The sequence below is a fragment of the Rhinopithecus roxellana genome, chromosome 12 (assembly GCF_007565055.1).
Source record: "Rhinopithecus roxellana isolate Shanxi Qingling chromosome 12, ASM756505v1, whole genome shotgun sequence".
NCBI classification, from domain to species: domain Eukaryota; kingdom Metazoa; phylum Chordata; class Mammalia; order Primates; family Cercopithecidae; genus Rhinopithecus; species Rhinopithecus roxellana.
In genome coordinates, this window is record NC_044560.1 from 74,303,243 (window position 1) to 74,330,047 (window position 26,805).

Consider the following 26,805-nt stretch of genomic DNA (forward strand, 5'->3'; position numbering starts at 1 on the left):
TGGTGGTAATGTAAACTAATACAATCACTATGGAAAACAGCCAAGGTTTTTTTGTTTTGTTTTGTTTTTTGTTTTTTAAACAGAGTCTCGCTCCCTCACCCAGGCTGGAGTGCAGTGGCACGATCTCAGCTCACTGCAACCTCCGCCTCCCAAGTTCAAGCAATTCTCCTGTCTCAGTCTCCCAAATAGCTGAAATTACAGGCACACGCCACCACGTCCAGCTAATTTTTGTATTTTTACTAGAGACAGGGTTTCACTTTGTTGGTCAGGCTGCTCTCGAACTCATGACCTCAGGTGATCTACCCTACTTGACCTCCCAAAGTGCTGGGATTACAGGCACGGGTCACCATGCCCATCCCATCAGGGGATTTTTTAAAGAACTAAAAGTAGAACTACCATTTGATTCAGCAATCCTACTACTATTTACATGCAGACAAAAGTCATTATGTAAAAAGACACTTGCACACACATGTTTATAGCAGCACAATTTGCAATTGTAAAAATATGGAACCAGCCTAAATGCCCATCAGCTATCAAGTAGATAAAGAAAATGTGATATATATATATATATATATATATATAATGAAATACTCAGCCATAAAACAAAAAAATGAACAATGACATTCACAGCAACTTGGATAAAGTTGAAAACCACTATTCTTTTTTTTTTTTTTTTTTTTTTTTTTTTGAGACAGAGTCTCACCCCGTCACCCTAACTGGAGTGCAGTGTCATGATCTCGGCTCACTGCAACCTCCACCTCCCAGGTTCAAGCAATTCTCCCACCTCAGCCTCCCGAGTAACTAGGACTACAGGTGCATGCCACCACACCTGGCTAATTTTTTGTAGTTTTAATAGAGACTGGGTTTCACCATGTTGGCCAGGCTGGTCTTGAACTGCTGACCTCAGGTAATCCGCCCACCTCAGCCTCCCAAAGTGCTGGGATTACAGGTGTGAGCCACCATGCCTGGCCTGAAGACCATTACTCTAAGTGAAGTAACTCAGGAATATAAAACCAAACATTATATGTTCTCACTTACAAGTCAGAGATAAGCTATGGGGATTCAAAAGTATAAGAATTATATAACAGACTCCAGGGACTCAAGGGGACGAGTGCGAGGGGAGTGAGGGTTAAAAGACTACACATTGGGTACAGTGTACACTGCTTAGTTGCTGGGTGCTACAAAACCTCAGAAATGACCACTAAAGAAGCTATGTAAACAAATACCACCTGTACCCCACAAACTATTAGAATAATAATAGTAACAAAAATTTCCAAAAATACCCACATAAGTTTATGTTTATATGCTTTGGCATTTTTTGGTGGGTTTTTTGTTTTTTTGTTTTTTTGAGATGGAGTTTCACTCTTGTTGCCCAGGCTGGATTGCAGTGGCGCAATCTCAGCTCACCGCAACCTCAGCCCCCTGGGTTTAAGCAATTCTCCTGCCTCAGACTCCCGAGTAGCTCGGATTACAAGCATGCACCACTATGCCCAGCTAATTTTGTATTTTTAGTATTTTCTCCATGTTGGTCAGGGTGGTCTCGATCTCCCGACCTCAAGTGATCTGCCCGCCTTGGCCTCCCAAAGCGCTGGGATTACAAGCATGAGCCACTGCGCCCAGCCTGGCATTTTTTTAGAAAGGATCTCACTCTGTCACCCAGGATCATGGCTCACTGCAGCCTCGAGTTCCTGGGCTCAGGCAATCCTCCTACCTTAGCTTCCTGAATAGCAGGTAATACAGGTGCAGGCCACCACACCCAGCTAATTTTTGTATATTTTGTAGACATGGGCTTTTGCTATATTGCTATCAAATTTCTGGGTTTAAACAGACTTTATGTCTTGTCCTCCCAAAGTGCTGGGATTACAACTATGAGCCACCATGCCTGACTGGAATCTTCTTTTTATAAGATATAGAAAAGCTAAATATATTTAGATCTGTTAGTTAACAGAAAATTTGAAAAAAAATCTTTTATTAAAAATATAGGCCAGGCGCGGTGGCTCATCACGAGGTCAGGATATCAAAACCATCCTGGCTAACACAGTGAAAACCCATCTCTACTAAAAATACAAAAAAATTAGCCGGGCGTGGTGGCGGACGCCTGTAGTCCCAGCTACTTGGGAGGCTGAGGCAGGAGAATGGCGCGAACCGAGAAGGTGGCGGAGCTTGCAGTGAGTGGAGACTGCGCCACTGCGCTCCAGCCTTGGTGACAGAGCGAGACTCCATCTCAAAAAAATAAATAAATAAAATATAAAATGTTATATATATATATATATATTTTTTTTTTTTTTTTTTTTCCTCCAGCTGAACTTTGTAACAATTCCAACTGAACATGAAGTTTCCTAGACAGAACTCAGAGGAGGGCATGAATCTGGTGTGCAGACTTGACAGATGCAGAGGCATGGAAGTCCTGCTTGCTCTCTCAGCAGGGAAGCTTGTAGCCTGTGGCAAGTTTCCAGGCCTGTGGCAAGTTCCCACTGCCTGGAAACAAACTCTGTGCTGTTGGGGGATGCATGGTGGGAGCTAGACTGGGCTTTTGGGTTGTATGGGAGCTGGGTGAGGCCTGTTACTGCCCGCTTTTTCCTACTTTCCTGACAACCTGCATCACACAGCAGAGGCAATCATAGTCCTCCTGGGAACATAACTTCATTGACCTAGGAACCTCACCCACTTCCCCTACAGCAGCCGCAGCAAGCCCCACCCAAAGAGAGTCTGAGCTTAGACTTGCCTAGCTCCGCCCCCACCTGATGGGCCTTCCCTCTCTACCCTAGTAGCTGAAGACTAAGGGCATATACTCTTGGGAATTCCAGGGCCTCACCCACCACCTGTTTCTCCTCATACTACCACAGCTGATGCTCTCTGGAAAGTGCCACCTCCCAACAGAAGGCCAACTACCACAAACATAGAGCATTAAACCACCGAAGCTGAGAACCCTCACAGAGTCCATTGCACCCCTCTGCTACCTGCCCCAGAACAGGTGCTGGTATTCACGGCTGAGAGACTTATATACAGTTCACATCACAGGACTCTGTGAAGACAACCACAAGTACCAGCGTAGATCTGGGTAGACTTGCTGGGTGGCTAGATCCAGAAGAGAGACAACAATTAGTGCAGCTAGGCTCACAGGAAGCCATATACATGGAAAAGGGGGAAAGTACTACATTAAGGGAACACCCCATGGGACAAAAGAATCTGAATAACAGCCTTCAGCCCTAGACCTTTCCTCTGACAGAGGCTACCCAGATGAGAAGAAACCAGAAAACCAATTCTGGTAATATGTCAAAACAAAGCTCTTTATCACCCCCAAACAATCACACTAGCTCTCTAGCAATCCATCCAAACCAAAAATAAATCCCTGATTTACCTGAAAAAGAATTCAGGAGGGCCGGGCACGGTGGCTCACTCCTGTAATCCCAGCACTTTGGGAGGCTGAGATGGGCAGATTACGAGGTCAGGAGTTCAAGACCAACCTGACCAACATGGTGAAACCCCGTCTCTACTAAAAATACAAAAATTAGCCGGGCATGGTGGTGCATGCCTGTAATCCCAGCTACTCAGGAGGATGAGGCAGGAGAATCACTTGAACCCGGGAGACGGAGATTGAAGTGAGCTGAGATTGTGCCATTGCACTCAAGCCTGGGTGACAGAGTAACACTCTGTCTCAAAAAAAATAAAAAATAGGCCAGGCATGGTGGATCACGCCTGTAATCCCAGCACTCTGGGAGGCCGAGGTGGGTGGATCACCTGAGGTTGGGAGTTCGAGACCAGCCTGACCAACATGGAGAAACCCCATCTCTACTAAAAATACAAAATTGGCCAGACATGGTGGAGCATGCCTGTAATCCCAGCTACTCGGGAGGCTGAGGCAGGAGAATCGCTTGAACCTGGGAGGTGGAGGTTGCGGTGAGCCAAGCTTGAGCCATTGCACTCCAGCCTGGGAAACAAAAGTGAAGCTCCATCTCAAAAATAATAATAATATTAAATGAATAAAATAAAAAATAAACGAAGGGAGAAATATGCAAGGAAATAACATAAAGAAAAAACAATCAGAACTTCAGGAAACATTGGACAGACTTATAAAAATGCAAAATGCTCTGGAAACTCTCAGCACTATAGTTGAACAAGTAGAAGAAAGAAATTCAGAGCTCAAAGACAAGATCTTTGAATTAACACAATCCAGCAAAGACAAAAAAAAAAAAAAGAAAATATTAACAAAACCTTCAAGAAGTCTGGGATTACGTTAAACAACCAAACCTAAGAATAACTGGTGTTTCTGAAAAAGAAAAATATAAAAGTTTGGAAAACATAATTGGACAAATAATTGAGGAAAACTTCTCTGGTTTTGCCAGAGACCTAGACACTCAAATATAAAAAGCACAAATAATACCTGGGAAAATCATCGCTGAAAGATCATCACCTAATCACATTTTCATCAGGTTATCTAACTTTAAGATGAAGGACAGAATCATATCATACACACACACACACACACACACACACACACACACAATGGAATACTACTCAGCCACAAAAAGGAATGAATTAACAACATTTGCAGTGACCTGGATAAGATTGGAGACTATTATTCTAAGTGAAGTAGCTCAGGAATGGAAAACCAAGCATCGAATGTTCTCACTGACATGTGAGAGCTAAGCTATGCGTATGCAAAGGCATAAGAATGATGCAATGGACTTTGGGGATGTTGGGGAAAGAGTGGGAGGGGGACGAGGGATAGAAGACTACAAATATACTGCTCAGTTGATGGGTGTGCCAAAATCTCACAAATTACCACTAAATAACATACTAATGTAACCAAATACCACCTGTACCCCAGTAACTTATGGGAAAAAAAGAGACTTGAAAAAAAATACAAAAATTAGCCGGGCATAGTGGTGCATGCCTGTAATCCCAGCTACTTGAGAGGCTGAGGGGAGAATCACTTAAACCTGGGAGGTGGAGGTTGCAGTGAGCCAAAATTGTGCCATTGCACTCCAGCCTGAGCCATAGAGTGAGACTCCGTCTCAAAAATTATATATATAAAATAAAACTAGTAATCCAGGCAAAACAAAAATTAATCGTACATTATGAAAATACTCTGCCAGGCCGGGCGCGGTGGCTCAAGCCTGTAATCCCAGCACTTTGGGAGGCCGAGGCGGGTGGATCAGGAGGTCAGGAGATGGAGACCCTCCTGGCTAACACGGCGAAACCCCGTCTCTACTAAAAATACAAAAAACTAGCCGGGCGAGGTGGCGGGCGCCTGTAGTCCCAGCTACTCGGAGGCTGAGGCAGGAGAATCGCATGAACCCAGGAGGCGGAGCTTGCAGTGAGCCGAGATCGCGCCACTGCACTCCAGCCTGGGCGACACAGCGAAACTCCGTCTCAAAAAAAAAAAAAAAAAAAAAAAAAAAAAAAAAAAAAAAAATACTCTGCCTTGGCCAGGCGCGGTGGCTCAAGCCTGTAATCCCAGCACTTTGGGAGGCCGAGATGGGCGGATCACGAGATCAGGAGATCGAGACCATCCTGGCTAACACGGTGAAGCCCCGTCTCTACTAAAAATACAAAAAAAACCTAGCCGGGCGAGGTGGCGGGCGCCTGTAGTCCCAGCTACTCCGGAGGCTGAGGCAGGAGCATGGCGTAAAACCCGGGAGGCGGAGCTTGCCGTGAGCTGAGATCCGGCCACTGCACTCCAGCCCCGACGACAGAGCAAGACTCCGTCTCAAAAAAAAAAAAGAAAGAAAAGAAAATACTCTGCCACATTTTTATACTAAATCAGCCAGTACTGAAATTTTTTAGATATGCCATTTGAATAAACTGTGTGTTCCAAGGCAAATTATCTAAGATAACTTCACAGTTATCAGTGCTATGTACCTAAATTGAAGAAACAAACCTGATATTTAAGAGGACATAATAAGTGTGAACTCATGGAGAACCTAGACAGCAGTGACTTGTTCATTCCTGAGTTCTTAAAGCTTCGTTTATCAAAAGCACTGCATTTTATTACTCGCCACAGAAGAGATAAAAAATAGTCTAAGTTGGCGGGGCACGGGGGCTCACGCCTGTAATCCCAGCACTTTGGGAGGCCGAGGCCGGCAGATCACCTAAGGTCGGGAGTTCGAGACCAGCCTGACCAACATGGAGAAACCCCGACTCTACTAAAAATACAAAATTACCTGGGCATGGTGGCGCATCCTGTAATCCCAGCTACTTGGGAGGCTGAGACAGGAGAATCACTTGAACCAGAGAGGCGGAGGTTGTGGTGAGCTGAGATCACGCCATTGCCCAGCCTGGGCAACAAGAGTAAAACTCCGTTTTTATATATATAATATATAATAATAACTATATATATAATAACAATTTTATAATATATAATATTAACATTATATATATAATAATATATAAAAATAACAATAATCTAAGTTAAATATAAATTAAATGTGTGTGTGTGTGTGTGTGTGTGTGTGGTGACTATCCTAATTACTAAAATAGGTTAGGACCATTTTTTTTCCTCTCAAACATATAATCTGAGAAGACAATCAAAACTTCATATACATTTCTGCTACCTGAGGAACTATTTAAACATTTATACAGAAATTTTATTCAATTGTCATGTTTAATACATATTTTCTTGTAGAATAAAAGCTTTCTCACGGGAAAAGTCTGATGTTATAACAGTAGCTTAAAGGATATTAAAAAATATGTTTTGCTCATGGGACACCTCTGAAAAAGTCTCCAATAATAAACATACTTACTTCGGCTGGGAGCCATGGTGGCTCATGCCTGTAATCCCAGCACTTTGGGAGGCCGAGAAGGGTGTATTACGAGGTCAGGAGTTCAAGACCAGCCTGGCCAAGATGGTGAAACCCTGTCTTTACTAAAAATACAAAATTTAGCCGGGCGTGGTGGGGGGCACCTGTAATCCCAGCTACTCAGGAGGCTGAGGCAGAGAATCGCTTGAACCCAGGAGGCAAAGGCTGCAGTGAGCTTAAGGGAGACCACCCCTCAAATTGTCTTATGCCTAATTTCTGCCTCCAAAGAAAGAAGAAATAAAAACTAAAAGGCAGAAATGAAATCCACAGGCAGACAGCCCAGCACCACACCCTGGCCCTGGTAGTTAAAGATCAACTCCTGACCTAATCGGTTATGTTATCTATAGATTACAGACATTGTATAGGAATGCACTGTGAAAATCCCTATCCTGTTTTGTTCAGATCTAATTACTGGTGCATGCAGCCCCCAGTCACGTACCCTCTGCTTGCTCAATTGATCACGGCCCTCTCACACGGACCTCCTTAGAGTTGTGAGCGACAGGAATTGCTTTCAGGGAGCTCGGTTGTTGGAGACGTGAGTCTTGCCGAAGCTCCTGGCCGAATAAAGCCCTTCCTTCTTTAACTTGGTGTCTGAGGAGTTTTGTCTGAGGCTTGTCCTGCTACAAGCTGAGATCGCACCACTACACTCCAGCCTGGGCAACAGAGTGAGACTGTCTCAGAAAAGAAAACAACAACAACAAAAAAACTATTTCACTGGAGAAGTTATAAAACTGTTAAATAAGGTATTACAGATACAATAGTATTGAGAAAATCGAACTAAATTGACAGGATTGTTTTTGTAATTGCAGATTGATGACAGATTCACTGAGCGTGAAAAACTGTGTTGACTATTATAAAATTGTCATTGGATGGCTTATGTACCAGATAATGGAATCTCATGTGTGTTCTGTTACTGAAGTTTATATGACTAAATGCAGCAAGGCTTTAATGCATTATGGCGAAGCATATTTTCACCAGGTAAACAACACTTTTATGGTCTACTGACTGAGGACAGTAAACCCTTTATAATCTTACTGAGTCTGCTTGCCATCTACACTGCAAGACTTCAGGACCTTGAACCTTGGGGTTGATAACCTCACAACTGAGAAGAGGCCCTCCAAACTCTTGCAATTGTATGCCCATTGGAGATCTTTTTTTTTTTGAGATGGAGTCTAGCTCTGCTGGCCAGGCTGGAGTGCAGTGATGCGATCTCGGCTCACTGCAAGCTCTGCCTCCTGGGTTCTGCAAGCGCCGCCTCCTGGGTTCACGCCATTCTACTGCCTCAGCCTCACTAGTAGCTGGGACTACAGGCGCCCACCACCACGCCCGGCTAATTGTTTTGTATTTTTAGTAGAGACGGTGTTTCACCATGTTAGCCAGGATGGTCTCAATCTTCTGACCTCATGATCCACCCGCTTGGTCTCCCAAAGTGCTGAGATTACAGGCGTGAGCCACTGCGCCCAGCCAGAGATCTTAAGGTTAAGTTAAACCGGGAAGTTTCTCTTGAAAAACAGATGGCAGCATTGATGTAGATCGTTTTCTTCACAAGATGAAAAATCAAGACATCTCTGCTGTCATAACACTCTTAGATTACTGTTTTTCTCTTAAGGGTCTGCAAACAACAGAAATAAAAAGGGGCCTCTTGTGTGCACTCATGGGGTACATTTTTATATGTAGATTTTGCAGCCAACATTATATATGAACAAACTTATGCCTTCATAAGTAAAAGATAAAGGGCCAATGAGGGTGAGAAATTTTAATGGGACATATGTTGCCTCATAATATCAGAAACAGAATATTGGTTCATTGCCGTTAACCTAATTCGTAAGTTAAAGAGAACTTATTCAGAATAGATTATAGAGCATTGCCAGGAGACCATTACTCTTCTGAATGGCTATCATTTGTTAGGTCTTTTTGTTCCCCATGGTTTACAGTAAATGAGGCAGTGGTTAGAAATTTATTCCCCATCATAGGGCTTTATAGCATCTTCTATTGTAAAGGCTATGATTACACAATAGACTTTAATTTTTCTTACTAAAGTTGTGCAAAATAATAGAATTTCTCTAGATTACTTACTGGATGAACAGAGAAGTATCTGTGCAGTTGCTAAAACTTGTAGTTGCACATGGAAAAATACATCGGGTATTACAGAGATTCAGTTGTAGGAGATTAATAAATAGGCTGCTTGGTTGAAATGAGGAGACCATTAATTTAGCTAGTTATTTGATCTATTTAATGTTAGATGGTAGGGTTCATAAGACCCTGGCTAAAAAGCATACTTGAGGCCAGGCATGGTGGCTCACGCCTGTAATCCTAGCACTTTGGGAAGCCGAGGTGGGCAGATCGCGAGGTCAAGAGTTCGAGACCATCCTGGCCAACATGGTGAAACCCCATCTCTCCTGAAAATACAAAAATTAGCTGGGCATGGTGGTTCTCGCGCCTGTAGTCCCAGCTACTCGGGAGGCCAAGGCAGGAGAATCACTTGAACCGGGAGGCGGAGGTGGAGGCTGCAGTGAGCCGAGCTCGCGCCACTGCATTCCAGCTCTGCGAAAGAGCGAGATTCCGTCTCTAAAAAAAAAAAAAAGCATACTTGAAACTCTTGTTATTATCCTTCTTACAGTCAAAATAGTAGTCTCCCTACTGCAGTGTATTCTCTCAAAAGTTATAAAGGTTTGCATGCGATTATTTCTAGAATGTCAAATGGTCTCTCTTTAATTGCAATCACAAAACCTCAAATGCATATGTGACCATGAGGACACCATAACCTATGAATGACCTGATAGGGACAAAAACTAAAAATAATGGAAACTGAGAGTGGCATTAAGACACTGAGTTTTGGTCATACTCTTATCTATGTGAGAACTTAACCAAAAGGGGGGAATTTTATAAACAAAATTATTGAAGGCCATCATTCTGGACTGAGCTTGTGCATTAGGCCCAAAGAGACCAAACCAAACCAAATGGAGTCACTCATGTTAATGTGACATAATCAAGCTGAAAATGTAAGGAAATAGGTAGATCCTAAAACAGGCCAGGTTTGGTTGCTCTTTTGAAAACAGCAGATTTCAACACAAGGAGGTCACCTCTACTGTAACCCTTAAAAAAGTAATAATAACCTGAAGTCCTTGTTTCCACTTTACAAAAGCTACAGTTCTGCTATTTCACAGTGGGATTTGAGAATAACTAAGTACATTTTTGATGGTGACAGAATAATATCAATGTCTAAAGTTTTGGTCTATCTCTCAAAATTGAGAAGATGATCAAAAGGGAGAGATTATTAAATTAATTATCCCTAAAGCTGCTCCCTTTTCTGTTTAACTTTGGTCACTAGGTTTTTTTAAACATAGTAAACTGAAACCTAACTGGATATATACATAGACTGTCTTCCATTATTGTACCAAAAATTGTGGTTTTGCCAATAAAAGGACATCAAGTGTTCAAATTATGTTTAAATAAGGCAAATCCCAACCTGTAACCAATCTGGCTGTTTCTATACCTCACTTCCATTTTCTGTATGTCACTTTGCTTTCTCCATCTACAAATCTGTTTTCATCATGTGGCTCTGCTAGAGTCTCTCTGAGCCTACTCTGGATCCACCGGCTGCCTGATTTGCAAATCATTCTATCCTCTATTAAACTCTGTTAAATTTAATTTATGTAAAGATTTAAAGTTTTTCTCTTTTAAAAGTTTTCAAATATTTTCTTTTCTCTCTCTCTCTCTCTTTTTTTTTTTCTTGAGACGGAGTTTCGTTCTTGTTGCCCAGGCTGGAGTGCAGTGGCACAATCTCGGCTCACTGCAACCTCAGCCTCCTAGGTTCAAGCGATTCTCCTGCCTCAGCCTCCCGGGTAGCTGGCATTACAGATATGTGCCATCATGCCTGGCAAATTTTGTATTTTTAGTAGAGACAGGGTTTCCCCATGTTGGTCAGGCTGATCTCGAACTCCTGACCTCAGGTGATCCACACACCTCAGCCTCCCAAAGTGCTGGGATTACAGGTGTGAGGCACCACACAGCCTAGTTTTCAAATATTTTCTTTCTTTCTTTTTTTTTTTTTTTTTTTTGAGATAGAATCTCGCTCTGTCACCCAGGCTGGAGTTCAGTGGTGTGATCTCAGCTCACTGCAAGCTGTGCCTCTCGGGTTCATGCCATTCTCCTGCCTCAGCCTCCCAAGTAGCTGGGACTACAGGCACCCGCCACCACGCCTGGCTAATTTTTTGTATTTTTAGTAGAGACAGCTTTTCACCATGTTAGCCAGGATGCTCTCGATCTACTGACCTTGTGATCCGCCCGTCTCTGCCTCCCAAGTGCTGGGATTACAGGTGAGAGGCACAGCGCCCAGCTCAAATATTTTCTATGATAAAAATAAATAATGTGCTATTGGGCTTTGATTTTCTAAACTCATCCCTCAGCTATTTCCTCAAATTATTCTGTCTTCAAAATGTTTATCCAATTTTTTTTTTGAGACAGAGTCTCATTTTACCACCCAGTGTGGATAGCAGTGGTACAGCCAATCACGGCTTACTGCAGCCTTGACCTTCCAGGATCAAGCAGTCCTCCTGCCTCTGCCACCTAAGTATTGGGACTACAGGCATGCACTACCATGGCTGGCTAATTTTTTTCATTTTTTTCATGGAAACAAAATTTTATTATGTTGCCCAGGCTGCACTGGAACTCCTGAGTTCAAATTCTCCCATCTCAGCCACCCAAAGTGCTAGGATTACAGGTCTGAGCCACCGTGTTTGCAAAATGGTAGCAATTTTTCATCCCTCCTGTATCCATGCCCAATGCCAGATGCTTTTACAGTTGTTTCCATCAAGATTCAGAATCTGTTTTCCAAACCCTAGATCAGCCTGGCCTTATTTGCTCAGGGCAGTAGAAACCTGTGAACATGACAATGGACTAGTTTGGGGCCTAGGCTCAAATGGTCTTGAATGCTTCTGTTTTTCTTTTAGAATGTTGACATCGCCTTGGAAAAAATCCCATGTTGGCCAGCTGGAAAGTAAGATATCATGGGGAGGAGAAGCAAGGTGTCCCTGCGGACAACCCCACAAGCAGAACATCACCCCCAGAGGCACAGCTGCCTAGTCAACAAACAGCTGATGACACATGTCTGAAGGAGCTCAGCTGAAATCAGAAGAATGGCCCCACTGAGCCCAGCCTAAATGGCTGACCATCTCAATTATGAACTAATAAGTTTTGGATGATTTGTTATGCTGCAATAGCTAACTAATACATGCACTCACTGCAGACAGGATGCCAGGATTCAATGACAGGTTGATTACTAGTTACCTTCTAACAGTGGGCACCCTATAGGTACTGATTTTTTCCCCGATTTAAAGTTGGGTGACTTGTAAGAGAATGTTGAGTAATGCAGAAATACAGGTAGACATGTATGCATGTGATTGGTGCTTATACCCACACCCCTCCACACCACAGGAAAAAACAGATAACCATAGTTTGACAATTAGGGCCAAGGCCAAATAGCAAAATAAGTTTGCTTTTAATCTACCTTCTCCATATCTAAGCATTGGAGGTCAAAAGTGTGGACAGAATTGAAGACACAGAGTTTTATTATCCTGTGACCCCAACATCCTTTGTTCACTGTCTGATCTCTGGAAGAAAAGTGGACAACAGGTGGCCAGCAGTGGTCTACCTGCAGTTATTTTGTTCCTGCTGCCACCTGCTCTTTTGATGGCCACTATCTGTTCCACCCTTAGAACTGAGGAAAGATGTTGGTAGGGAGAGGCTCTGCCTTCACTTCTGGCAGAAAAGGGATGTTCAGTTCATTCACCCCCCTGACATCAGAGCTGCACTTCAATGTAGCAGCTATTGGCCATGTGTGCCTCCTGAGTGACTGGAATGTGGCTGGTCTGAACTGTGATGTGCTAGAAAGGTAATATACAGAGTTAGTGTCAAAGATTTAGTTTCAAATGTTTATATACATTATTAATAATTACACATTCCTCACACATTACAATGATAATATTATGGACATATTGGGTTAATTAAATTGTTACAATGGATTCAACCTGTTCCTTGTTTGTTTTTCAAGTTTGTCTACTAGAAAATTTAAGATTCACATGTGGCTCACATTTTATTTCAGATTACCTCCTTTTTAAAATCTCAGGCTGCCTGTTCAAAAGACCAGAGCCAGGAAGGTCATAAAATCTGATATTTTAAAATAATTATTGTTACATTCTTTTCATTTTTCAATAGCCACTATATATGTGTGTGTGTGTGTATATATGTGTGTGTGTGTGTATATAGACACACACACACATATTTTTTATTTTATTTTTAAATATTTAATTTATTTAAATATTTAAATAAAAATAAATATTTTTATTTATATATAAAAATATATATATATATATATATATATTTTTTTTTTTTTTACACAGAGCTTTGCTCTTGTTGCCCAGGCTGGAGTGCAATGGCACAATCTCGGCTCACCGCAACCTCCTCCTCCCAGGTTCAAGAGGTTCTCCTGCCTCAGCCTCCCGAGTACCTGGAATAATAGGCATGGGCCACCACGCCCGGCTAATTTTGTATTTTTTGTAAGGACTGGGTTTCTCCGTGTTGGTCAGGCTGGTCTCCAACTCCCGACCTCAGGTGATCTGCCCCCCTCGGCCTTCCAAAGTGTTGGGATTACCGGCGTGAGCCACCACGCCCGGCTCCATGTATTATTTATAAGTGCATATGACCTTATATACAAAGTTAAATGCAAATAACCTCTGCGGTGGGCCTGGCTCAGCTCGGGGAGGAAGCCCTGTCAGAGAAGGATGCAGCCTAGGCTGTCACTCTTCATTCAGCCCCGCATCGCATCACATCTTCCGTCAATCATGACCTGGGGGGCGGGGATTTAAATGTTATCCAATCAGAGACGCCAGGCTGGGAACCGTCCAATCAGGCACGCAGGTGAAGCGGGCAGGGCGGCTTCCGGGTTTGGCGGGGCCTTTGTCTCTTGCTGTGGCCTGAGCTCCGGGACTCGTCTTCACCGCTCGGTGTCCTCTCCTCCTAGAGGTCCAGGCTCTGTGGCCCTGTGACCTGCAGGTATTGGGAGAGCTACAGAGGCCAGGAACCCTTGGAAGCCTAGAAATGGTGAGAGTGCCGGGTCCGACATTCCGATAGAGGGGAGGGGCTGGCTGGAACCGGTGGAACGTGGCTGTGGCGGGACTCAGGCCTCTCCGCAGTCAGCTCCACAATCTGCGCCCCGAATTCTCCTTGCCCAGCTCGGCCTCAGTCCCCATCAGCCATAAGATGGCGGCTGCGCTGACAGCCGGGCCCCCGCACGTCCTGTCTCTTCCTTGCGCAGTGACTGTGCCCTGGCCTGGAGCCCTCTCTGGGCAGCTCTGGTTCCGCAGCGCAGCGTCTCTCCCAGACTGTGCAGGAACCACGGGAGGATCCTCACGGGAGAATCCTGACTTGGGGTGCGAGTTCATGAATGGGAAGAACTTTGGTCCTGGGTTCCTAGTTCCTCTTTTCTCCTATTAAAAATGTACAGGCTGGGCGGGGTAGCTAACGCCTGTAATCTCAGCACTTTGGGAGGCCGAGGCGGGCGCATCACGAAGTCAGGAGTTCAAGACCAGCCTGGCCAGCATAGTGAAACCCCGTCTTTACTAAAAATACAAAAATTTGCCGGGCATGGTGGCGCACGCCTGTAGTCCCAGCTGCTTGGGAGTCTGAGGCAGGAGAATCACTTGAACCTGGGAGGTGGAGGTTGCAGTGAGCCGAGATCGCGCCACTGCACTACAGCCTGTGTAACAGAGCAAGACTCCGTGTCGGGGGTGGGAAATGCGCAGAAGTCACCGCAAGAATATTTAAGAAATTAATCAAAGAGTGATTCAAAAACTGTATAGCACCCGGCTATGGTTTGTAATTTTTTGTGCATGGCGGGGCTTGAAGGAAAGACTTTTCTAAGGTGCGTGATGAAGAAAGCCAAATTCAGTAATTGGTTAGGTACAGTTGTGTAGTTTCTTAGTTTGTACAATAAAAGTGAAAATTTTCTGGTTATGTAATCGGAGCTTAATTGGCAGTATATAATTAGTTAAGCCTGAATTTTATGTCTTTCAGTGTAGTAATTTTCAAAATGATGCGCTTGAGTTAGATTTTTTTTTTTTTTTTTTTTTTTGAGATGGAGTCTCGCTCTGGTCGCCCAGGCTGGAGGAGTGTACTGGCACAATCTCGGCTCACTACAACTTCTGCCGCTGCCCGTGTTCAAGCTTCTCCTGCCTCAGCCTCTTGAGTAGCTGGGATTACAGGTGCCCGCCTCCCTGCCCAGCTAATTTTTGTACTCTTAGTAGAGACGGAGTTTCCCCAAGTTGGCCCGGCTGGCCTCGAATTCTTGACCTCAGGTGATCCGCCTGCCTTGGCCTCCCAAAATGCTGGGATTACAGGCGTGAGCCACCGCACCTAGCCGCGTTAGATCTTTTTAAAAGTAGGAACCCAGGGAGTAGAGACACCTCAGTCTAATTGCCTGCCACTCAATTATTTTCACACTCCATGGGGAACTGATTTTCTGCTGCATTTTTCACCAGTGTCCCAAGCAGGGTCTTAAATCTAACCCCCCGCCCCCCATTTCTCCAGCCTCACTCTGGCTTGCAGTAAGATAATAAATTTCCAGTTCTTTCTGGTGTTCCCAAATGGCAACTTTTCCTCCCTAATTCACATTATCAACTAGTATGTCTTTTAGTGTACTTTTTTTATGCTTTATTTTAATTAATTATTTTCTGACAAAGCATTAAATGGTGCTTTTAATAAGATTTGTTATCTGTTTGTAAGTATTTCCCATGAGAAGAAAGCAAAGAATAATGCCCTGACACTGTACTGTAAAAACTCTCTGTGCTGCTTCTCCTTGTATCTTCTCTGGGCACAGAGATCTTGTCTCAGGATGTTTTGGGGTCAAGGTTTTCCTTTGGAAACTTTATGGGGTGACGTGTCCTCAGCCACCCTTCAGTTTTTTTCTGGTCCAGGGTTTCAGTACTGTCTGGAGATAAGCCAAGATATCTGCCATGGTTATGTCAGCTAGAGTGTCTAGTGGATATCAGCTTCTGGGTTATTTTCTCCCATAGGAGAACATGAAGTCTGGAGTGTATCCTCTCAAGGAAGCAAATGGATGCCCTGGGGCTGAGAGGAATCTTCTGGTGTACTCTTTTTATGAAAAGGTAACCCCTTGAGATGTTAAAATTGTCTTCACCCAACCCAGCTTTCATTTCTTGGAGACACATTGCTGGTCAACCAATCAGATTCTGGTATTGAGGGGAAAACAAATAATTTTTGCCACTGGATTCTCTAAGGGGGCAGAAAAATAGTCAAATAAATATAGCGAAAGTGAAATAGTGGAAAAAAGTGGAACAGAAAAAATAGTATCCCAAAAGACAACAGGAAAAAGAAAAACACTGACCCCAGTGAGATGGTGTAAGAACTTGCAAACTTAAATGCCCATGGGACAGTCACTGGGGCATAGTGTGGTGTCTCCTGAGTGGGTGGTTCTTGAACACATAAGTGAGCAGGAGTGGGTGGAAGACTGTCTCAAGTGACTGAATGGCCTGATTTGAAACCGGAGTCAGACACATCTGTTTTTAATCAGCATAATCAGCACTGCTACTCCCTGAGTTTGTCACCTTGAAAAGATTTGTTCACTTATTTTAACCTTAGCTTTTTAGCTGTAAATTGTATTATATTAGTAGGGCTTGAAAGGTAACAAAATATTTTTCAAAGGCATAAAAGTGGTGGGTTTAAGAAAAAAATTGGTATCTAATAATAGATTTCATTCATTAAAAATTCTCTATTTCCTTTTTTTTTTCCCCAGGTGAGTTTAGGAATTTTCTCAGGTGTGTTTTTTATGGCTGGGTGATTTCAGACAGAATTCTAAGGCTCAGCTGTTAGAATGCTACCAAGGAAATGAGTAGGGAAAATCTCTATTCCATTTTTTTTTGTAGAAAATAAATACATTTCTATAAGAAAATGTGGTAGATAATTGGTGAGTTACATAGATGCATGAAAACATCAGTTGCTCTTTTTGCAGGGTAAATTTGTGACAGTGAATATCTCTGTTCAAACCCTTTTATCTTGATTTCTGAGTTTCATGCTAAATTTTATGAGATGAAACTTGGTACCACCTAGAAGTTTTCCCATATGACTAATTGTTTACTAAATGATTCTTAATGGAATTAATAAAATAATGCATATATGAAAGAAATAGATACTTTTGCTTTTTTTATTGAGGTGTAAATTGCAAACACCTTAAAATTTCCTTTATATGAACACTGTGTTTGACTAATTTTGCTAGATTTTTCAAACACATAGTTTCAAAAACCAAGTGAGTAAGTCCAACATAGAAATTAAAGCTTGAGCCCAGTGACTCAGAGCTAAGGCTAATTTTTTAAGTTAGTTTTTTTCTGGGGAGCCTCCCCCGCAGATGTCCCAGCCTGCTCACTCTACCTGAGGAAGAAGCTTTTCTGCTGAGAGAGGCTACAGAGTCCTGGAAAGGTGGGGACCCACAGGCAGATGCAGTTAAGGTTACGATGGTAGGGGATTGGGAGGGTCTTACTGATGATAAAGTTGTTATTGTTTGAAGGCAGCTTCTAGACTTTGTAATATATAACAAAGTTAGATTTATGTTAAAAATGTGAATTCCAAAGGACTATTGCAACAGGAAGAAATACCAACTGTAAGAACTTTAAGGATTGCAAAGTTTAGGCAGACAAGGGCTTTCTTTCATGGGGAGGAGCAAACAAAATTAGAAAGAAGTTGGAGGGGACTGGCAAATGAAGAGTGAAATAATCAGATTTTAGATCAGAGAATGTTTTACCCTGAAGTCAGCATGTTCTTGGGAGGAACATAAAATTGAGTTGTATATTGGCTCAGATTGAGGGTAGCTCCAAATTCAGGAGCCTGTGAAAAATTTTAATTTAGACCACTGAAGACAAATTCAGCTGATTTTTTTTAAATGAGAAAAAACGTGCATAGTTCTTATCGAAAAGGGGTCACAATCCAAACCCCAAGAGAGGGTTCTTGGCTTTTGCTCAAGAAAGAATTCAGGGTGAGTCTATAGAGTGAAGTAAAAGCAAGTTTATTAGGAAACAGACAGAATAAAAGAATGGCTTACTCTATAGGCGGAGCAGCCCTGAGGGCTGCTGGTTGCCCATTTTTGTGTTTATTTCTTGATTATATGATCAACAAGGGGTGGATTATTTTTGCCTTCCCAATTAGACAATGTAAAGTGATTTCCTCATGTTTCCATGGCATTTGTAAACTGTCATGGCATTGGTGGGAGTGTAGCAGTGAGGACGACCAGAGGTCACTCTCATCCCATCTTGGTTTTGGTGGGTTTTATCCACCTTCTTTACTGCAACCTATTTTATCACCCAGGTCTTTATAACCTGTATCTTGTGCTGAACTCTTATTTTATCCTGTGACTTAGAATGCCTAACCATCTGGGAGTACAGCCCCCTAGGTCTCAGCCTCATTTTACCCAGCCCCTGTTCAAAATGGATTTGCCCTGATTCATTTGAAATGATATGCCTCTGACATTTCTCCTTTTTTTTTTTTTTTTTTAACATCTGAGATAGAGTCTCACTCTGTTGCCCAGGCTGGAGTGCAATGGCATCATCTTGGCTCACTGCAACCTCCACCTACCGGGTTCGAGTATTTCTCCTGCCTCAGCCTCCCAAGTACCTGGGATTACAGGCTTCTGCCACCATGCCCGGCTAGTTTTTGTACTTTTTCTTTTTTTTTAGTCCAGTCAGTTTACTCTGCTTTCTCCATCTCCTCCTCCCATTAGTCAGCCATTGGAACTGGGAAACCTCCTACTTTCCCCCTCTTTGCATTCTTTCCACAATTCATCTTGTCTTTCTGCAGCCATATCTTCTTAATACAGACTGAACGTTCTGTCATTGAGAATAAAGTGATCCATAAACCTGGTCATTGCACTCTTTATGACACAGTGACGTGGGCCCCAGATCCATCGCATAGTTTTCTCTGGATGCACTCCTGGATCTAATTTTTGTATTTTTAGTAGAGACAGAGTTTTGTCATGTTGACCAGGATGGTCTCCATCTCTTGACCTTGTGATCCACCTGCCTCAGCCTCCCAAAGTGCTAGGATTATAGGCATGAGCCACCACACCTGGCCGTAATCGCTGACTTCTTTTTTTTTTTTTTTTTCTTGGGACGGAGTCTTGCTCTGTTGCCCCAGCTGGAGTTCAATGGCTCGATCTTAGTTCACTGCAACCTCTGCCTCCCGGGTTCAATTGATTCTCCTGCCTCAGCCTTCTGAGTAGCTGGGATTACAGGCACACATCCCTATGCCCGGCCAATTTTTGTATTTTTAGTAGAGATGGAGTTTCACCATGTTGGTCAGGCTGGTCTCAAATTCCTGACCTCGTGATCTGCCTGCCTCCCAAAGTGCTGGGGTTACAGGCGTGAGCCACCGTCCCCGGCCAATCTCTGACTTCTTTAAGCAATGTTTTGTGATTCTTGTCATAGGGATCTTTCACCATTCTGATTAGCTGTATTCGTAGATATTCTATTCTTTTTGTGGCAGTTGTGAATGGGATTACGTTTTTGATTTGGCTTTTGGCTTGGATGTTTTGATGTACAGAGATTCTACTGATTTTTGTACATGTGTTTAGTATCCTGAAACTTTGCTAAAGTTGTTTATCAGTTTAAAGAGCTTTCCTGCTGAGACTATAGGGTTTTGAAGATACAGAATCACGTCATCTGCACACGGGGATAGTTAGATTTCCTTTCTTCCTGTTTGGATGCCTTTTCTTTTCTTTCCTTTTTTTTTGAGACAGAGTCTTGCTGTCACCAGCCTAGAGTGCAGTGGCATGATCTCGGCTCACTGCAACCTCCGCCTCCCTCTTGGGTTCAAGCGATTCTCCTGCCTCAGCCTCCCGAGTATCTGGGACTACAAGCGCACGCCACCATGCCCAGCTAATTTTTGTATTTTCAGTAGAGATAAGGTTTCACCATGTTGGCCAGGATGGTCTCGATCTCTTGACCTTGTGACCCACCTCGGCCTCCCAAAGTGCTGAGATTACAGGTGTGAGCCACCATGCCTGGAGAATGCCTTTTATTTTCATCTCTTCTCTGATGACTTTGGCCAGGATTTCCAATTTTATGTTGAATAGGAGTTTTGAGAGAAGGCATCCTTATCTTGTGCCAGTTTTCAAGGAGGAATGCTTCCAGCTTGTGTCCAGTCAGTATGTTGGCTGTAAGTTTGTCATAGATATCTCATTATTTTGAAGTATGTACCTTCAATGCCTGGTTTGTTGAGGGTTTTAAACATGAAAAATGTTAAATTATATTGAAAGTGTTTTTAGCATCTATTGAGATCATCTTTTGGTATTTGTTATTAGTTCTCTTTATGTGATGAATAACATTTATTGATTGTATGTTGAACCAACTTGCATCCCAGAGATGCAGCCTACTTGATTATAGTGGATTAACTTTTTGATGTTCTTCTGAATTCAGTTTGCCAGTATTTTGTTGAGGATATTTTCATCAATGTTCATCAAGGATATTGGCCTGAAGTTTTCTATCTTTTGTTTGGTCTCTGCCAGGTTTTGATATCAGAATGATGTTGTTCTTACATATAATGAGTTGAAAAGGAGTCCTTTCTTTTCAACATTTTGAAATATTTTTAGTAGAAGTGGTACTAGCTCTTTTTTATACATCTGGTAGACTTCAGCTAGGAATTTGTCTGGTTCTTGCTTTTTTTTTTTTTTTTTTTTTTTTTTTTTTTTGCTTAGTAGGCTATTTATTACTAATTGAATTTTGGAGCTTGTTATTGGTCTATTCAGGGATTCAGTTTCTTATTTGTTCAGTCTTTGGAAAATGTGTCTTTGCTCCCAGGTTACTATTCTCAAGCTTGGCCCAAATAAACTCTCTTATATTCATGTTGCCTCCACTTTTTCCTTTTAGGTAGTCATATTACGTAGAATGAGCTAGAGCAGCCTCTATGAGGGGATCTCTCCTTTGATTGTACTCCACTTACTGTAACACCCAAGAATGCAGAGTGTGGTTATCTTACTTAGAATCTGCACATAAGGTCTGGCCTCTTCCTGGGATTTACAGGACAGGGCCAGACTTTAGATTGAGAATGTACAGAAAACCAACAGGAGGCATTTTCTCCACTGTGAGTTGTCAACATAGACATCTTAAAGCCCCCTTTGAGAGTGTGGTTCTTAAAACTTTTCAGATCTTGTTCAGTGATTTACCACAGTCATGCCAGAGCTCCAGATATAAATAGAATCTGATGACAGAATCAGCATTTTAAGAGTGAGATATCAAAGTCATAATGTATCCATAGCTGTGACCACAACTATACCTACCTGTAAAATGTGATACTGGAGTAGAGTATTCTTGTCCTTCTCCTTACCCAAAAGATAGCAAACTGGGACAAGTGATTAGGTTCTGGAGCTCCACCAGGCCATTTTCTATTTAGAATCAGCCTGAATCTCTCCAGCCTGGATTATCATTGGGCCATCAGCCAGGGTCACTAAGAACCTTCTCACAATCACCTAGGCGTCTTTGAGATATTTGAGGATGTCTAGGGCAGAATTGTGTCAGGCTGATGAGAATGGTTAATTCTGCTTCTGACTTAGTGTAAGAGAAATGAGTCATTCTGTGTGTGTGTGTGTGTGTGTGTGTGTTTTGTTTCTTCTTCTTTTTTTCTTTTTTTAGACGGAGTATTGCTCTATTGCCTAGGCTGGAGTGCAGTGGCGCAGTCTTGGCTCACTGCAGCCTCCACCTCCCGGGTTCAAGTGACTCTTCTGCCTCAGCCCCCCAGATAGCTGGGAATTCAGGCACTTGCCACCACGCCTGGCTAATTTTTGCATTTTTAGTAAAGACAGGGTTTCATCATATTGCACAGGCTGGTCTTGAACTCCTGACCTTGTGATCTCCCCGCCTCAGCCTCACAAAGTGCTGGGATCACAGGCGTAAGCCACCACACCCGACAATTCTGTGTTTTTTTCTCCCCTCATACAAGAGATAACTTTGGTTGGTACCCAGATGAGAGTTTCTCAAGTTTCCAGGTATTTGGATGAAAGCAATAGGTCTGGTGACTCAAACAGATAAAGTAATTGTTTTCATTTTATATGGCCATTCAAAAAACAGATGAAGCAGTCATGGTCCCTACTATCCAGGAACATTTTGTCTAGACTAACAACTGGATACATGTGTGAATTAAGCATTATATGGTTGATACAATGAATAGATGTGTCCAAAAGAAATTTGGGCCACTGTTTTATGTTGTTACTTCTGGTATCATCACCTGAAGGGCTATTTATGGAGTGAAGATTTGTTATTATTTGTGTTTCTTTTACTTTGCTAAGAATATATATTTATCTTCTAATATAATTATTCTAAAGAACTTTAAGAAATTTGCTTAAATTGCTTATTAGTATATGTTATAAAATTGACAGGGCAGTGGCAAAAATAGATTAAAGTTACATAAGCTCTGGGATTTAAGATTCTCTTAGGTAAGCTTAGGAAAAACAGGACTGGAAATACCTTGGTGGCAGAGAGAACAGAATTCTACATAGGGTCCTTTCCCTGCCCAAATTCTGTTCAGATTCATCTTTTTTGGAGGCCTTATTTATGTCTGGCCCCACTCCGGAGCCTTGCCTCACAAAACTGATTCATAAAAATCAAGAGTTTTGGCTGGGTGTGATGGCTCACACCTATAATCCCAGCACTTTGGGAGGCAGGCAGATCATGAGGTCAGGAGTTCGAGACCAGCCTGACTAACATGGTGAAACCTCGTCTCTACTAAAAATACAAAAATTAGTCCCATCTGCTCAGGAAGCTGAGGCAGGAGAACCACTTGAACCTGGGAGGCGGAGGTTGCAGTGAGCCAAGATCGTGCCACTATACTCCAGCCTGGCGACGGAGCAAGACTCTGTCTAAAAAAAAAAAAAAAAGATTGGAGTTTTGTCTGGTGAATCCTGCTGCCTTTCTAGAGCTGGTGCTCACAATTTTCTGAAACCCAAAAACAGATAAATGAGAGAAATAAACTATTTATTTTAGGATCTTATTTTTTAAGTTTTATATTAAAACCAGTGCTTACAGAAGTGTTCCATTTAGCGACTTGTTTTCTATTTCTGCCAGTGTAGCAGTTGCTCCACAAGCCACAAACAAGAAAATATATACATAATAAAAATTCCTTTAAATTACATTAAACTTTTTCTATGTTCTTCTCATCTGCCTATATTTAGCTTTTATTCTATACATTTAAAACAAAGTCAATGACAGAGAAACAGAGGAAGAAATAAAAATGCTGAACCCTTTATCTAAATCCTGGGAATTATTGAACACTTAGTATCAACTTTCAGGGTGTTATTAGGATTAAATCACATAATCTGTTATGCCCGGCACAGTGCTCTGTAACATACTCTTAAGCCCATAGTACCTGCTTAATAAACATTGCATTAGTATGTGTGTACATGTTATTTTCCAAAGGCAGATTTATTCAGACATTGCTGCCTTCTGTTTGTTCTGTAAACTTTAAACAGCCAGCAAAGAATATAAAACTTTAAGATGGAGATTGGTTTTATTTGTACCAGAAGTATTTGTGTTGTGACAAGAGTGCTGAGTGTAAGGGACTCTGTGCTGTGTCTGCTTCTCTAACTAATACTAATAATGAGCCCAGCGGAAACAATATCAGCATTGACAGGGAACTCGTTTGAAACACCCATTCATGGACGCTTTTCAAACTTGCATATTCACATTACATAGAGTGGGGCCAAAATTACCAAGTGAGTTTTAAGCTCTTTAAAGTTTGAGAGGCAATGCTTAGCTAAGTGGTTATCAGCCCCGTCTTTTTGTTTGTTTGTTTGTTTTGTTTTTGTTTTTGAGACAGGATCTCACTCTGTCACCCAGTCTGGAGTGCAATGGCGTAATTAGGTAAAAAAGCTCAGCCAAAAAATTAGTACTAAACAGTATTTGGGCAATTTGGCTGCAAAAGAGAGATTGAAAAGAGCAAGTCAAACAAATCGGATCCAAATGGTGAATTAAGATAGGCAGATAGAAATAATTTCTGGACTGTGGGCAGTTCAACACAGTTTAATATATACTGGGATTCTCGGCTCACTGCAACCTCCGCCTCCTGGGTTCAAGCCATTCTCATGCCTCAGCCTCCTGAGTAGCTGGGATTACAGGCACCCGCCATCATTCCTGGCTAATTTTTTGTGTTTTTAGTAGAGATGAGGTTACATCATGTGGGCCAGGCTGATCTTGAACTCCTGACCTCAGGTGATCCATGTGCCTCGGCCTCCCAATTACTAGTGTGAGTCACTGTACCTGGCCTCTGCCCAGTCTTCTAATTAGGATTACATGGCAGAAATCTCTGTACTTAACGCCCTTTCCACGGATTTTGTTTATTGTTGTGGGTGGAAGCATCCATGTTGTTTTAATGAAGTGCCTCATGTGACTCTAAGGTGAGGCCAGAATCAAGTATGAGGGCTTCAATATACATTCATGAGAGCTAAGTGCCACCTTTGCACTAAAGGGTGGTCACAGAGCCTGTTCTGTTTGGGTTTGGTAGGGACAGGGGAGTGTGGCTCATACTTCCATTACTGTAGCAGAAATTGCTGGCACCAGAGGACAGGAAAAGAGAAACATACCTTTATATTCATAGAGCAGCTCATTGTTCCTGAATCTCTTCTATTATAAAGGACAGAGAAATGGGTGGACTTTTTCTGCAGGACTTTCTTTCTGTTTGTGTGCGTGATGGTAGCAGACAAAAAGGTGGTGCTGGCCTTTTTAAAGGAATATTCTCAAAATGCAGGTGTAACTTGTCCAGAGAATGTTATCTAAAAAGGATTTTCAGAGAATGAGAGAAAAAATGGCTTTTTTTCAGCTGAACATGTCTCAGATGAAGAGCTGTGTGCATTCTGCTTCATGGAATGCCATGCGTTTAGTACTTGCAAACCTTTACTTCCCTACTTGTGTTTTTCCTCCCTAAGGAGTTTGTTTTAACTACATGTAAAAATTCTTATAATATTCAAGGCTTTCTGCAAAACATTTCCTTTCCATATACCAGAGCTTTCTCTACATTCTGTACATCATGGCTTCTTATATGCCATGCAGAATTCCTACCATGAATTTATTATCGGCGCTATTAAAAATGTTCCCTTTGTGGCTGTTAAACATGGGGAGATGTAAATACTCAAGATTCCTATTGGGGGAAAGCTGGGGTCCCTAGTAAAGATGGAGAACATGTAATGTTGAGGTTTCATCTGTTTTCTCTATTAACTCTATGCAGAACAGGATTAATAAAATTCTTATTTAAACAGAATACCATTTATTGCCCAGAAAGTTCTGAAAAAAATTATTAGGAGATATCTGCTCTCTAGGGTGCTAAAGAAAGACTACTTAAAATCACTATTAAAAATAACAGAACATGGGAGATATCTGTATCTTGAACTTTGTATAAAACTATGTATCTTTATAGTTACATTCAGACTATAATTTACTGTTTGAGGGGCAATATCTTAGCAGTGATGCCATGTTCTTCTATGTGCATCAGTACATCATAAAAATTTGCTGGGTGGGTGTGGTGGCTCACACTTGTAATCCCAGCACTTTGGGAGGCCGAGGCGGGTGGATCACCAGAGGTCGGGAGTTTGAGACCAGACTGACCAACATGGAGAAACCCCGTCTCTACTAAAAATACAAAATTAGCCGGGCATGGTGGTGCATGCCTGTAATCCCAGCCACTTGGGAGGCTGAGGCAGGAGAATCACTTGAATCTGGGAGGCGGAGGTTGCAGTGAGCTGAGATGGTGTCATTGCACTCCAGCCTGGGCAACAAGAGCAAAACTCCATCTCAAAGAAAAAAAAAAAAAGAAGAAAGAAATTTAGAAATTCAGACTTTACTCCAGATCTTCTGAAGAAAAAAAATCTGCACAACAGGACCTCCAGTTTATTGTTCGCCTTTAAAGTTGAGAGGTACCTTCTAACTCAACATGTCAACTCAAACTTTATGATGTAAATATAGCAGTCAAAGTGTACAAATTTTTGTTTATGCCCTTAATTTTATACTTCTCATCCACAGAAGTATCTCATATATACTGGTGTTATGGATCTTATGCCATTCTCTTCTCTCAGAGTTCGAGAAAACATTAGATAATATTTATGTGTTAAAAATGATTGGGGCCAGGCATGGTGGCTCACGCCTGTAATCCCAGCATTTTGGGAGGCCAGGGTGGGTGGATCACCTGAGGTTGGGAGTCAGAGACCAGCCTGACCAACATGGAGAAACCCTGTCTCTACTAAAAATACAAAATTAGTCAGATGTGGTGGTGCATGCCTGTAATCCCAGCTACTCAGGAGGCTGAGGCAGGAGAATCACTTGAAGCCAGCATGCGGTGGTTGCTTCTGTCTCAAAAAAAAAAAAAAAAAATTATTGGATAATTTCAGTTATTCCTGTAAGTGAGAAGCAATTCTCTTTATTCTCTCATTTCACTTTAATTCAAATAATAAATTCTGCCCATGGCCACTTGGTAAATATACGTGTGTCTTGTGTGCTTGTGTTTTTCAGGGGCCATTGACATTTAGGGATGTGGCCATAGAATTCTCTCTGGAGGAGTGGCAATGCCTGGACACTGCTCAGCAGGATTTGTATAGGAAAGTGATGTTAGAGAACTACAGAAACCTGGTCTTCTTGGGTGAGAATAACTTTAGTACACAATTACTCATATACCCTAAAAGTTTCATTTCTCTTTTTTTTTGTAGAATAATTTTTGGTAATTTATGCTTTGCATAAATGAGTTTCTGATACTTGTTCTTAAGAAAATCTTGAGGATTTCTTTGGGAGGCCGAGACGGGCGGATCATGAGGTCAGGAGATCGAGACCATCCTGGCTAACACGGTGAAACCCCATCTCTACTAAAAATACAAAAAAACTAGCCGGGCGAGGTGGCGGGCACCTGTAGTCCCAGCTACTCCAGAGGCTGAGACAGGAGAATGGCGTAAACCCGGGAGGCGGAGCTT

General features: G+C 42.2%; 2 protein-coding genes across 4 annotated transcripts in view; both read left to right on the forward strand.

Moving 5' to 3' along the window:
* Positions 1 to 26,805, forward strand: part of ZNF738 (zinc finger protein 738) — a 452,488-nt gene that overhangs the window by 101,478 nt on the left and 324,205 nt on the right. The window lies entirely within an intron of this gene.
* ZNF430 (zinc finger protein 430) overlaps positions 13,726 to 26,805 on the forward strand; it is a 36,887-nt gene continuing 23,807 nt past the window's right edge. Inside the window, exons 1-3 of one of the 2 annotated variants that reach the window (XM_010365414.2) lie at positions 13,726 to 13,904; positions 15,875 to 15,967; positions 26,354 to 26,480. In XM_010365414.2, the coding sequence (XP_010363716.1) occupies positions 13,902 to 13,904; positions 15,875 to 15,967; positions 26,354 to 26,480 (223 nt within the window). In that variant the 5' untranslated portion in view covers positions 13,726 to 13,901. The remainder of the gene's footprint in view (positions 13,905 to 15,874; positions 15,968 to 26,353; positions 26,481 to 26,805) is intronic. The other variant, XM_010365415.2, reaches the window with a different exon arrangement.